The sequence below is a fragment of the Polistes canadensis genome, unplaced genomic scaffold (assembly GCF_001313835.1).
Source record: "Polistes canadensis isolate GaletaPanama2010 unplaced genomic scaffold, ASM131383v1 scaffold_48, whole genome shotgun sequence".
Taxonomy (NCBI): Eukaryota; Metazoa; Arthropoda; class Insecta; order Hymenoptera; family Vespidae; genus Polistes; species Polistes canadensis.
This window is the reverse complement of record NW_014569595.1, coordinates 221,301-236,300: the sequence shown is the minus strand read 5'-3', so window position 1 is coordinate 236,300 and position 15,000 is coordinate 221,301. Positions and strand designations below refer to the sequence as shown.

Sequence of the window (15,000 nt, the reverse complement as noted above, 5' to 3'; positions counted from 1 at the left end):
TTACCATGTAGTGCCACCTGCAAGTTATCCCTGAAACTCAGACATTAAAATGTAGGAAAAGTAGGTAACGCTCCTGTCGATAATGATTATCGATAGGGTAATTTTGATAATTTCTTTTAGAAACACTAAATAATACGCATTTGTTGATTGTAAAAAAATAGTAAATTTATATATTATAAATCACTATGAAAAGACGTAAGAAAAAAAAAAGAAATATGATATAAAAATAGTAAGAAATTTAACACGGTTATAGGTGAGATCAAAAATGCATATTAAAATCAAATTTAGAGATGCTAAATTTTACTTTCCTCGTCATCGTCTATAATACTTTTTTCCACCTTAAAATACACGCATGTAGTTGAAAGCGTGCGAACACGATCGAGGTCGAGTATGAAGCGGGTAGTAAGCTTGCTAAAATTAGCGAGAAAGAAAGAGAGAGAAAGAGAGAAACATGTTGCGTCAACAAAAAGAAAAGACGATGCTACTGTTTGTGTCGGTTGCTTTGATTGGACGATCTAAAGAACGTGGCTGCCAATCGGAACGTGCCTTTTGAAAAAACTAACTCTAATAAATTTCAATTTACCAACACGACGCGCCTGGATAAAATTAAATATATCTATATTTTATTTTTATTTTATTTTTTTTTTTTTTTATTGTTCTCCATTAATGTCGCTACTGTTTTTTCATCTAAACAAAATGGCTTGGCAAAAATATGGTCCCGTTTGATATTTAATACTTGTTTGCGCTTCGAGACCTGTCTCGATAAATTTATTAACAACATTTTCTTTATCTTCTCTTACGCGCGTTAACAATTAATTTCAATTGAAATTGACGACTTAAAATAAACAAGAAAAAGAATACACAGTATTGATTTAATAAACGAATGAACGTATCGATTGGAATGTTATATCATCCCGCGCTTATGGTGCCGAGAAATAAAAAAAAAAAACGACGTCTTTAGCGTAGCAAGGTTAAAGAAACATATGCTTCGGCCCACTGAAAGTGGATTTAAAATTAACTTTTGCTTATGCAATAGAGAGAAAAGGGTGAGAGAGGGAGGGAGTTTAAATAGGAAACTTATGGAGATTACGTAGGGTGTTTAAAAATTCAGCCAATAGTAGTACCTCGCATTCTTAAATTTTTCTCTTTTTTTTATGAATTATGAGATGCGTATTCCTATTGATGGAAGTACGGTTTCTATGCTTATTTAAAAAATGTTCGGGTATACATAATGCCAATAATTATAGATCAAAGATTTTCTTTTTCATTTTAATCTAATATTTAAACTCTTTCACATTTATATTAGCGAACGAGCGTGGTAAACGACCCGAATAAAGCGGCAAAATGGATGCACGATTCAGGAGCAATCTCGACATGATCGGACGCAACGAGCCAATCACGAGAAAAGCGAAATTCTGGCAAAGTTACGTTCGGGCTCTGAAAGGTAAAAAGAAACTTCATTGGCTTCGAATTTTTTTCTTTCCTTCCTTCGTATATATAACAATCAAATTATTTCTTCTTGTTTTCTTCGTGTGTTTTATAATCTAGGTACCGACGATATCAGAGCTCCGGAACATACGCACAGACCACGCAGTATTTTCCGCACCGATTACCCCGAGTTGCATACCACCTCGCCTACTTGGCCATTTGGAAAATCGATTTTTGAAAATCCTATTCATGCGGCTGACCGTATCAACACCCCTGGATATAGGTATGTATTATGTACACATTTTATCGATTTAATTTATTCAAATTTACCGTATCAGAATAATCGACCGCAAAAAAGTTGGCATAGAACCTCAACAGCAAAAAAAAATGAATAAGTACACACTATTTATATTCTATAATTGCACACAAAGCAATGAAGTTTTCTATTGTTTTTTGTTTTCAATCAATTGCTGACTTTTTGTTTGTCCGACTCCTTAACTTTATTTTATCAAATATTTTTTATTTATCGTTAATTAGTTGAAAATAATTATTACACTTTGAATAATTATGAAATGGCGACGTCATGTGTGGGAGATATGTTATACGTATACGCAACCACAAATTCAAGGCGCAAGCGCACTTTGAAAAAAATGAAAGTAAATTTGGTATATACCTGCAGGAGATAAATTTAAAGTTGATGTCCGAAGTAACAACCTATAGGGTAATGAAAAGAAATAGATTAATCGTTTATAATGTATATAAACAATAATTAAATATTTTGTAAATTATAATTTTTCTTTTAGCTTTGTGGTGTATTCTTTGATACAACATAGAATAAAATAAAAAAATATATAAAAGACAAAATTGTTAAATGTTTAAAAGAAAATTATAATGAAAAAACATAATGTAAACTGGAATTTTTTGTTGTTAAGGTATATGCCCGTTCATCGTGAGATCTACGGTTACTCGCCAAGGCAAATCTACCCTCACCAATACAAACCCGTAGAACGCTTCACCCCTGGTACGTACTAAAGAAATCAGAAAAAGTCAGAAAATAAAAAGAAAAGAATAATGAACGACCTCTGAAAGAAACTCGAAGCGCGAAACGAAACGATAGACATATATATATACATATAAATATATATACACACACCGCACACGAAAAAATGTGTATATATATATATATATATATGTATATGTATATATTTCTTTAATGTTGTATATACACACGTAACCATTTATGTTATGTATAAATGAGTAGAACTCGAAGGAAGAAAATAATCAGTGATTAAAGATAAGAGAGGAAAGGAAAAAAAAACAATTCAAAAAAGAAAAACGCGATACAGACATGTCAACTGCGAAGATTCGTTTGTTTGAACGATTATTCTTCAACAAATTATATATTTAAGTACTACATATTAACGAGCACACGAAGACGCAATAATAATCGCGAATTCTCGATTATTTTTGACCTCCCAAAAGATCTACGTTCGTTCCAAAGTAATTTAAAAATAAAATCACTTGAATTTTGGGAAGGCAAAAATAAATCGATAAAGTTTCGAGAGATCTCGATAAAATATAAACGAACCATCATCGCATGCATCACATTGTTCGACCATCTCTCTCGATTTAATAAAAAATCAACGATATCTCGACGCTCGATCAAAAACAAAAAATATCATTTAAAAAGTCCAACTAAAAATAATACACATACACATATAAAAAAAGAAAAAAAGAAAAACAAGAACAACCATTCACATCCATGTCTTTTGTTTAATACTCGAATTTCCACGTGAAAAAGATTTAATAACTGTGTACTAAAAACTGTACTAAAGACTAATCGTCTTTTACCTTCCACGTTATATCATATGTCACACGTGTAATTGTCACTCACTAATTTATCTTATTTGTACCTTAATAAGTATATTGAAGTAATACTATATATATATATATATAATATACGTCTCATATACCATAATATCTGTTTATATATATGTATGTCTCTTTAAAGTGTATGCGTAATGCACGAGCATACGCGATATAAGATTTCCGTCATTTACGTATATGTAAATTTCGCATAATTAATTTAAAAAACAAAAAAAATAATATACACACACATACATATATTAATTATTATCAAAGTATGTATGCTAGAGAGAGTTGTTTGTGTCATCGCGACGATTCGTGTCCCTTCGTCGTACATCGAAGATAATCATGTCCAAGGATCAAGATCGAGAAAATTTAAAAAAAAAAAAAAAAAAGACAAAAAAGGAAACAACGTCACAAGAAAAATGAAAGAATATTCAAAGAAAAATTTAAAAAAAAAAAAAAAATCATCAATCAAATCGAATAAGAATCGATAATCATCTTCATTGTTCCTGCACATCATCCATCTGTATCTGTGCTATCATTTCAAATAAAAAGGAGAGAGGTGGAAAGAAAAAGTTCAATATAAAAAAAAAAAAGAAAAGAAAAAAAGCAAAAAGAAAGGAGAACAAGAGAAAAAGAATTCTGGCTGATTTTAATTTCTTTCCAGGAACTAGGCCAAGCAAGTTGCGCATAGTGAACCGCAGCCTCGATCTGAGTGATCTTAGGCGTCAAGAAATAGCTCGAAAATGGCAAAGAAGGGAAGAAATAGCGATAACATATAGAACACGATTCCATCAACGTTTTAGAAATTATTAATTACCACCACGAACACATTTCGCGATTTGTTAATTTATTTCTCGTTGTTGTTGTTGTTGTTGTTTTTTGTTCTTTTCTCTTGTTTTTTATAGCCTTTTTTCGTTCCCATTCATAGGACACAATTATCGTAACGTTTTATATGTTCATTTTCATTGAGAATAACTAAACGCGATGATTTATTGATTGATTGATTGATTGATTGATTGATTAATTAATTAATTTTATTTATTTATATATATATAGTATTAAAAATTAATTGATTAATTAATTATTAAAGATTGAGGGACACATTTGAAGAGAATTTAGTTAGAATGAGAAAACAAATTATTTCTATTTATTTGTTTAATTGTATCCATTCAAAATAAATTGTTAACTATTACAGCCGCGGTGGAAGTCTTCGCATGAAAAAAAAAAAGAAAAAATAAACTGTCTTACAACGTGCGTCGTGATCTATCTGAGATGTTTATAAACAATTAGTACAAGAGAGGAAGATGTAATTGAGAAAAAGAAAAGAAAAACACAAAAAAAAAAGAAAATAGAAACGAAAAAAAATTACAAATAAAGGAAAAAAAAAAAACAGATGGACGATGGACGCACGGAAATAAAATTACAAAAATCTAAATCAATGTCATAATCGAAGCTCGGAAACACGAATGATTTTTCTGAGCGAAGGGAATGCGATAGTTGCGAATCCAACTGAAAAAGAAACCAAAGAGAAAAAAAAAAAAGAAGAAGAGATTTACACACGATCTGCGGAGATATTTATTTAATTTTAATAAATGGACAATCAGTAGAAAAGCCATACTTGAAAAAGCTGGAAATTTCAGCTGATAATGTTATTATAATCGTTTCTTTTTCGTCTGGTTCTCTCTTTCGTAAATGATTTCTATATTTGTTTTTTTTAATCCTCTATATTAATTTATGTTTTTAAAAATTATATATTAATTATTATCAATAATATACTAAGGTAAAGCAGAGTGCAAAATACATCGATAAAATCATTTATCAACTTGAGGTATAGATATTATTGTCGATAATGTGTCACTCTCCTTTGACTGATATTAATATTTCTTATATGGAAAAAAAATTATATTTTAATATACAAACACAAATTTGAAAAGAAAATAATTATTATAGAGGATTAATCGTAACTCCTTAATGTTCTTATTATATGCCTGTATCCAATTGTTATTAATGTTTTATTTGATTACACGATCAGAGAGAATTTGGAACGAAAAAAAAAGGAAAATTAAAAAAAGAAAAAAAAAAAAAAGAAAAATCAATTGCATATTTTCATTTAATAATCTGCTCTAATAATGGTACATGCACGCGTATAAAACGGTTATGTTTACTAACAAACGGCAAATTAACGAAACATAATTATTAATTCATTGATCAAGCAGGACGCAGAAATTTCTGTCTTTTTCAGGAAACGGCATGTTCTTTCTTTCCGTTTTACCTACTCTCTTTATGGCCCTTTTTATATCTATAATATCCAACAATACCTAGTATAATCTCCTCTTTTATATATACATATATATATCTCCTAGTTAAAAAAAAAATCTTTTCGCAAAATAATTAACTACCGCTATCGCGGCGACGATCATGATCGATAAGATCGATAAAATATATTTTTGCAAAGACTCGAAGAACACCTTGCACAAGATACTCACACAAATAAAAGTTCATTTTCAAATCATTCCAAGCAGTCGTGGGCAACGATATAATAACAATTATTATTATTATTATTATCGTAAGTTTAAAATATAAAAAAGTTTGCCCACGATTGACCCATATTCAAATGTTTTATAGTAACTTACTATAAAATAAAGCCTAACGAAGTAGATATAGAAGAGATTACTTAATTATTGATTTTATTATAACAACGCTAATACAATTAGATAAATACTTGGACACGTATTACTTACGTTCAACGAATAATAAATTAATGAAATTATTTTTAAATAGAAAAAAAAAGAAAGAAAAAAGGAAAAATGATGTAGAAACGTAGAATTCGACGCAACTCGTTCACCCAAAATTCGATGAATTGGATGATCCGATGATTAATCTTTTTTTTTTCATGAACGCAACGTAGCGAACGAATTTTTTTCGAAAAAGCAAAAACCAAAAAAAGAAAAAAAAAAGAAAAAATAGAAAAGAAATAAAACCGAAACGTTACTCTTTTTTGGATACGTGACCATCGCCGCTTTTTGTCTCTCGTGACCTCTCAATCAGAGGACGAGGTTTTTTTGAAGCAGCTTTTTTCCACAAGGTTAGTATGCTTTTTTCACCTTACGTGACGTATTTTGTAGCGAATCATGAACGCTCACACTTTTTACTCCGATCTACAATGTCATTGATCGGAATTTACAACAACAATATGCTAGAAAATTATAAGCACGGCTTATAAGATTTTTCATTTTTAATTTTTCTTCTAACGCTACGTCGTTCAATTTAAAAACTAATTCTGAGCACGTTAAACGAGACAGTCTCACATTTAATCCCGCACTCTTACTTACCAATAATCTTATCGGATTAATTAATAAGTAATCAATTCTTGAAATAATAATATATTTGTTCGATTCTTTTTCGTATTTAAAATTAATTAATCCGAGAAGGCTTGTGTAATTAATGTCAACATTTTTTAATCGCATTTTACGGAGATATATTTTTACAGGATATGATTAAAAAGCGTTGACGTTAATTATTAATTTTTGCACAGACGATAGAAAATAATAAAAAGGAAGGAAATTTTCTAATTAAAACAAAAAAAAAATAAATTTCACCTATACTAGAGAGATCGCGGGAATGTGGCAAAGTATTTGTTGTTGCATGATTTTTTTCTTCTTTATAACCATCGTAGAATACCTATTTGCAAATTGTTAGAAAACCACCGCTGTATTTTAAACTAACTCGATTAGTAAAAAAAAAAGCATGTTAGAACAAAATTTCACGCAAATGCCTACGATGCTTCGTCGTTAGTAACTTTTTACTGATCGTGAGAGAAACGATTTTGGAAATAAAAAAAAAAAAAAAAAAGAAAATAAAGAAACAAGGAAATGTTTTTTTACAAATTGAAAAATATTTTTAAAATATCGGTACATGTACATGTAAAAATGGGGGAAAAAAAAAACCCAAGATATATATATATACGTCAAATATATCGTTGGAGTGAAAAGGAAGCGCCGAAAAAAGTTAATTTAATTAACGTTTAACCCTTTCTTTACCAAAAATCATACAAAGGCCCGTATGTACGATCGAATTTTAATATGAAACGATACTCTCGCCAAAGCATATCGTAACGAAAGAGTTAAACGTATTAAATTTATTGAAATATTCTGTCTCTTCGTCTTTTTTAATTATTCACAAATGATTGTGGATAACCGGAAAATAAATGTTTAAAGATTTTCTCTAAGAAAAATCAAAAGAAAAGAACTTTTTCGATAGATCTGATACAATGGATACGAATAATAAGAGAAAATCTAGCACATCGAATATAAATGTTAATTAATAATAATAACAAACAAAAGAGTCAAATTATAATGACTTTTCTTCATCGTTCAAACGAAAGAAGCATATACATTTAAAAAAATAAAATAAAATTATTTTCTATACAATTTTTGGCGTCAGTAGTTTTTAGTGTTGCTATGTGAGAATTGGTGTTTTCTTACCAGGAATGTTAATTCGAATATTATAGTTATATAAACGTAGGTCTATTAACATATATTTAGGAAAAACATCTAATTCATTAAATAATGAAAATTCGAACGAATTAGATCTTTTTGCCTATTATCCAAAGAAATTCTAAATAAATTCAAGAAATGAATTTAATAGACCTACTCAATAGATCGAACAAAGATAAACAATTCGAAAATGAAATAGATATAATAATAATAATTCCTATGACTTGTATAATTTTATATTAAATTAATTTCGAATTGTTTGTCATTAAGCGAATGAACCAATCGTGTTTTAACACCTGGATAAACTTGATTCTTTGGAATAATTAAAGCACAATAAATTAAATCTATATATATTTAATTCGGTGAAAAGATTATCCAGTTGTCAACACGAAATAATAATAATTTAAAATAGCAATTAAATAAATTCATTAAAATGTCAATACACAGCAAAACCATTTGACGCTGAGAAAGCTTGGACCGATCATCTAAATCGTTTGGCTGACATCGACAAACTTTACCCGAGTAGGTCTCCATTACTTGCTCGACACATAAGTCCACCTCTTAGCACGAAGAAACTCTTTGATATCCATGGTAAATTAATAATATAATTTATGTGTTCATAATAATAATTATTAAATTAAAATAATGTCTAAAATTTTGTTTATTTCTTTTCTCTTTTGTTTAGGTAACTTATTAACTGATGATATCTTCCCAAGTTACTCATCGTTCCTTCGCAGAAAACCTTTTATGGATTTACTTGAACCATCTCCAACAGCTCCGATCAGTGCCTTCACGAGAGACCCTTGGTGGTATCCAAGTTATGCTCCGTATATTCCAAGCTATGCTCAATACAGCACTCCGTTTTATCTGAGGGACAGCTACCTTAGCCCAATTAAACGTAGCTTCTTATGGAGCCGACATCCTATTAGACCGCTTGGTATGTTTCAATATATTTTAATATCAACTTTGATATATCAATTTTTTATCTTTTTCTATCTATCTACTTTTTTCTATCTTTTTCTATCTTTTTCTATCTTTTTCTATCTTTTTCTACCTATCTACATTTTTCTATCTTTTTTTATCTTCTTTTTCTAATAATACACTTGTGCATTTTAAATTAAGAATTGTTCTTCCTATTTTCTTTCAATTTTTTTCTTTCCTTTTTTTTTTTTTTTCATTTCTTAATTCAATTTCATAAACGACGAATCACATCATCGATGTTGAAAGAATTTTTGACGCGTCGAAAATAATCACCCTAAGGGAAAAAAAATCATGATTTTGACAATACCCACGGAGTATTCGTATAATATTTTTTCTTCTTAAAAGTACAAATACCTGTGCTTCGTGCGGCAAGGTATTGTATTAGAAAAGAGATTAAATTGAATCTCAAATACGAAGGAATAATATTCTACAACAAAACAATCTATCTGTCGTTTCAGGAGCATTATACTACTATTATTCGCAGCCAGTTCCAGTATATCACTTTACCAGCCCGTGGTACAATAAACATTAAGAACAAATAAGAACAATGAAAAGAACTTAAACAAAATGAACAAAAAAAAATGTGAGCGATCAAACGAAAAATTAATGACCATCGTAAAGTGTTCTTTTAATATTCTCTTACCATCTTACTCCCTTAAGTTTTGTCCGTGCGTGTTTTAATTAAACTTTAAATTGTTGTTTCCCAAAACAAAACAAAAAAACCAATACAAAATAGGAAAAAAAAAACAAGACAGAAAATCATTAATTACGATGACGATGATAATGATGATGATGATGATGATGAAGATAAAGAAACAATCATAAAATAAATTTATATTTTCTAATATTAACCCTTTCGTTACAAGCGACCCATTTAGGTGTCGTACCAAAACATGCCACAACGAAAGGGTTAAATAAATCATAACTAAATTACTTATAATAATAACAATTAAATACACATACATAGAACTGTCCTGCCCACTCTTAATATTAACAGTTTATATTCATAGAAATATCCGGTAATCATATTTATGTTCGTGAAATAATATCAACGATATGGAAAGTGTTTTCTTGTACGTAATTTTCGTAAGAATTCAATTGTTTTCATTGTCATTTATCTAACAGACATTTAAATGAATTTATTTATCCTAAAATTTCGATTTTTACATACAAATTTCATTCGATTATTTCCAACTAATTTTCTCTTTTCATTTCATTCGAACTAAAAATCAGTTGTGAACGTTTGCCTACAAGAAATTAATATCTAATTCGGTTTCTTTGTAAATCCTTAAAAATTATTTTATTTTCATTAAATAAATTTTAATATACAGCATAATTATATTTTATATTTTAAAAATTGATGAAATTTAATAAAAAGTTTGTTCTCTCATTTGATTAAGCTTTAATATATTTTTATATGTAAATATAAATGAATATATGCAAATATTTGCATTATTTGATTGATGCACTAGCGTTTTTTAAAATTTTTTTTAAAATTAAAATTAAAAATTGTCATCGACGATAATTTTTAAGGATTAAAACAAGAATAAGAATATTTCTTATGTTCTTATAGGACGTTCAATCTTTAAAAACTAAAAAATCTACGAAAGTGTGAATTTCTTTAAAAAGAATTAAATACCAAAAAAGTACAAAAACAAATTTAAAACAAGAAAAAAAAGAAAAGGAGAAGGGACTTACGAACCTTCACCGATCATCGCGAATTTCTACTTATCGCGATTTCTATTTATTTCTATCTAATTTATCTCACCCTCTTGTCTTCTTTTGTTACTTTTTATTTGATTATGTGTTCTTTGTATAATATATATATATTTCTCTTTGTTTTGTTTTATTTTATTTTATTTTATTTTCAATTAATATGAAAATTGTTAATAATACTATATATATATTTATTTTATTTTAGCTCACGTCTACTGATAACTCAACTCCAACTTAAAAACATACATATATGTCGCCCCGTATGGAACGCGTTAAACGAATCTCCCGACGATCGAAGAAGGAAGTGACGTATGCAAAGTGGAAGTGAAAATGAGTATGAAAAATTAAAGAAAAAAATAAACAAAATTTAACAAAAAAAAAATAATAATAAATATATAACAACATCGACAATAATATCAACGAGGAGAAAGGAAGTACACTTACGTCTCTGGTATCCTGAAAAGAAAAAACCAAAAACAAAAATAACACAAAATTCTGTATATCTCTATACTTCTTATCCTAAAAAAAAAAAACAAAAAAGCCAAACAAACAAACAGAACAATAACATTAAAACTCGAGAGCATGGGAATTTTATTTATTTATTAATATTTTCTCGAAACGCGATCTACAACATAATAATTAATAATAATATATTGTATTTCACGTTCGTGATGTCCGAGAATAAAATAATAATAAACACTGCCAGAAACTTATTGGAAAAATTAAACAAAAAAAGGAAAAAAACCAATTCTAATTGTACAGTCAGTTCTTGACTTACGACGGGGTTTGTTTCCACAACTTCGGACGTAAGTCGAATTTCATACAAAGATAAATAATATAATATAATAGACATATATATATTATTGATGTATTCTGAGCGAAAAAAAGTACGCCCCTAAAATATTTAAATAAAAAATTTTTGTTGTAATTACCTCTCGTTGAGGTGTCAGTCTGTCGGTCTGTCTGTATTCATAATTTCTTTTTTCATTTCTATTTTCATTACTATCAAAAAAATTCAGATATTTATATTTTTAAAACTTAAATTAAAAAATAATTGGTTACTTAATAACAAATAAAGAATAACTAAATATCAGTCAATAACCAGTCAAAAAACTAATATAATCAATTATAAACATATGAGGAGATACCACAATTATATAAGCAAATATATAATGGCTTTTATTTCTTTTTTCTTTTTTTTCGTCAAAAGTACGAATGGTCGTAAGTCGAGGTTGTCGTAACTCGAGAACTGACTGTATTTCGTTTGATAATTAATCCTAAATTAAAAATGACCTTTTTATTATAATAATAATAATAATAATAATTAGATAAATGTGAATCGTTGCAGAGAGAGAAAGAAAAGATGTGTACAACAATATGCACGTTTATTATTTGAAAGTTTTACATCTTCAGGATGTTTTTTTATATTACTCGTTGGGCTACATTTCTGTCGAGATTCGATCGATGGTCTTATCTTTCTCTTTCTCTTTATCGTTTCTTATTTTTATTTATTTATTTAGTTATCTCTTCATTAACGTCGTTTATGCAAATATTTGTAATTTATCCTTAATCTTCTCTCAAATTTCACAAAATGATCCATCCATCGACGAATCACGATCGACCTTTGCCCATTTACAAATATAATATATGAATCTGGGACAAAAAATGCATATCAAGGGAATCACAACCGCTCCATTATTAATCATTCATCAAAAAAGAGAGAAAGGTATATGGGCATGGGGAATGGAGGGAAGACCAAGGGTTTCGGTCTTATTTTGTTCATCAAACTTGCACTTATTTATTTTCAACTAATCTACGACAACAACAACAGCTGGCTATTCTTTTTTCAAAATGATCTTTTTAAACATTGTCATTGCAATTATTGTTGTCGTCATTACGTCAAATCACCCTTATGGTTACTTGATCTCCACGAGTAACAGACGATGCACAGCGGAGGAAGAAAAAAAAATATATGTAAGCAAGAAGAAAATATCTCCTCATACTTTATACATACATAAATGCATGCATACATACATACATACATATATATATATATATATATATATATATATATATATATATATATAANTATAAACGAACAATTATGAAAGCGATCTGTAAGCATTTGTTAATTTTTGAAATATTTTGAATTGAAATGAATATTTTTTTTATAACGAGAGGCACAAGCATGTACAAAAAGAAGTAAGTATATATTATTATATATTATATATTATTTATTCTTGAAAAAAATATCCTTTTATGTATGTTTTTATTATTCTCCCTTTTATGGGTTTGAGAGACCTTAACAATGCCTTTTTGCAATACTAACATACCTTCCTAAAATAAATAGTACACGGTGTTTTCAAGCAATCACCCATCCAACTACTAACCGTGCCTATTGTTCTTTAATTTTAGTGATCTAACAGGAACTAGTGTTTTTCAATAAGACGAGACTGTTGACTCATTCTTTTATGTAATTTAACAATTTGAAGAACATAAAAATATATCTGTGTGTGTATATTGTGAAAGAAAATATATTTGTATCTTTGACATATCTCAAATGCGACTTTAGACTGCTTCCATAATTATCTACTCATATATATGTATGAATGCATATACGTGTATTTGCTTTTCTTCAAATATTTCCATTTTGTTTACTTCTTCTCCTCCTCCTCCTCCTCTATTTCCTCCTTCTCCTCCTTTTTCTTCTTCACTCTCGGCTGACCACGCTTCACAGATCAAGTAACTAATTAAAAATGTCAAACTATAGAATATATTTATAGTTACTTCATAATAAGCGCTATATATATAATAAGAGAAGTAAAACAATACAGGCGATGATATTTAGTATTATACCATAATTAAAAATGCAATTTAAAAGAAATGCTATTTCTTTCTCTACAATTTAATAGTAATAGTAATAGTAATAATAATAATAATAATAATAGTAGCGGTAGAGTAATGTGACATTCTCTCTCTAATAATAATATTATTAATTATATTCATTTGTAATAATTAATTAATTACTAATATTTTGTAATTAATTAAATTAATAATAATAATGGAAGGAATCAACGTGTAGAAAATGTAACGTCGCATATTAGCGAACGTGGCTTCGTTATCGATCGTTCATTTTATTTATACAACATGGCAACTTAGAAATGCGAAGAAATCAAAAATTACGTGGTTCCGATATTATTATATACTTCATTTTATTGATTTATTTATTGTTTTCTTTTTTTTTTTATGGAAGAGATAAGTATATATACGTTCAAAGATCTTTTCATTTATTTCGTTTTATTTAATCGAAAAAAGAAATTAAAAAAAAAGACAATTTCTGTGTTATTTTTCTAACATAAAAATTGCCAATTGCGTATCGAGGACCTCGTTTATATTACTTGTTTATTTATTTAATTTGTTATTTAATTAATTACAGAAAAATCTCATTACATGTTTGAGTCTCATTAGTCTTAAGAAAAATCATGTCAACAAATACCAAGTGGATTACGACCACATATCATCAATTGCACATTGTGTTTCAATAACTTGGCACTTTTCGACAAGAAATCAAAACAGAGTGACTGTGCTGTTTGGAACTCGAACAATTAACTTTTCATATTGGAACTTAATCCTTTGTTTAAATCCCCCATTTGTTCGCATACATAATATCCTAGCAATAAAAAACATCATTTGTGATAATTAGTAGTAAATATTTTACTTAATCATCAGAAATGCTGTTTTCATTTCTCTTATCTCTTTTTTATCATATATTTCCACAACTCATTGGATTAAAAAATATAAATAAAATATATATATATTTATATAGATATCTTTGAACGTGCCCTCGGTATGCATATAATCAAATATTATCATAGAGATTGCTAATATTAAAATCAATAATATTTTAAATGTGATATTTAAACAAAAGAAAACAAGAATGAAAAAAAAGAAAATGAAAAGTTACAAAAATAAAGAAAAAGAGAAATAAAAGATAATAAAAGAACATAAACACTACAGAAACTTCTTACTATGTACACTTGCAGCATTCTATGTTATGTTAATAACTGAATAAACTGCAATGCTTATAATGAGAATAACAATTATAAAGATAATGAGATGGTTAGAATGGTAATGATTGTAATAATGATAATTATGATAATTATGATAATTATGACAACGATGATGACGATGAAGATGACTATGAATAACGTTGAATGATGGACAATGATAACAATAAATAATATTAGTAGTAGTAATTAATTAGTTGAAAAAATCTCTAAAACAACGCGGACATTGATCAATCTAGAATTGATGCCTCTTTGAACTCACAAGCATGGAAGCAATAAATACTTAATTAAACTTTGAAATTGTTCTCCGGACCATTAATACTTGACCAAAAAAAAAATAACTACAACGGCTACAGAGATTGTTAAAACACAATTTATTTGCAATGACTTTAAATATATATATATATATATATATTATATATATATATATATTTAATATA

The 15,000-nt window shown here is 28.0% G+C and overlaps 1 protein-coding gene across 2 annotated transcripts in view; it reads left to right on the top strand.

The window, feature by feature from the left end:
* Positions 1 to 11,241, top strand: part of LOC106785313 — a 14,266-nt gene extending 3,025 nt beyond the window's left edge. Inside the window, exons 2-8 of one of the 2 annotated variants that reach the window (XM_014745646.1) lie at positions 1,307 to 1,444; positions 1,549 to 1,711; positions 2,361 to 2,449; positions 8,244 to 8,387; positions 8,482 to 8,733; positions 9,236 to 9,360; positions 10,699 to 11,047. In XM_014745646.1, the coding sequence (XP_014601132.1) occupies positions 1,345 to 1,444; positions 1,549 to 1,711; positions 2,361 to 2,449; positions 8,244 to 8,387; positions 8,482 to 8,733; positions 9,236 to 9,309 (822 nt within the window). In that variant the 5' untranslated portion in view covers positions 1,307 to 1,344 and the 3' untranslated portion in view covers positions 9,310 to 9,360; positions 10,699 to 11,047. Of the gene's footprint in view, positions 1 to 1,306; positions 1,445 to 1,548; positions 1,712 to 2,360; positions 2,450 to 8,243; positions 8,388 to 8,481; positions 8,734 to 9,235; positions 9,361 to 10,698 lie in introns of both variants that reach the window. The other variant, XM_014745648.1, reaches the window with a different exon arrangement.
* Positions 11,242 to 15,000: the final 3,759 nt, after the last annotated feature.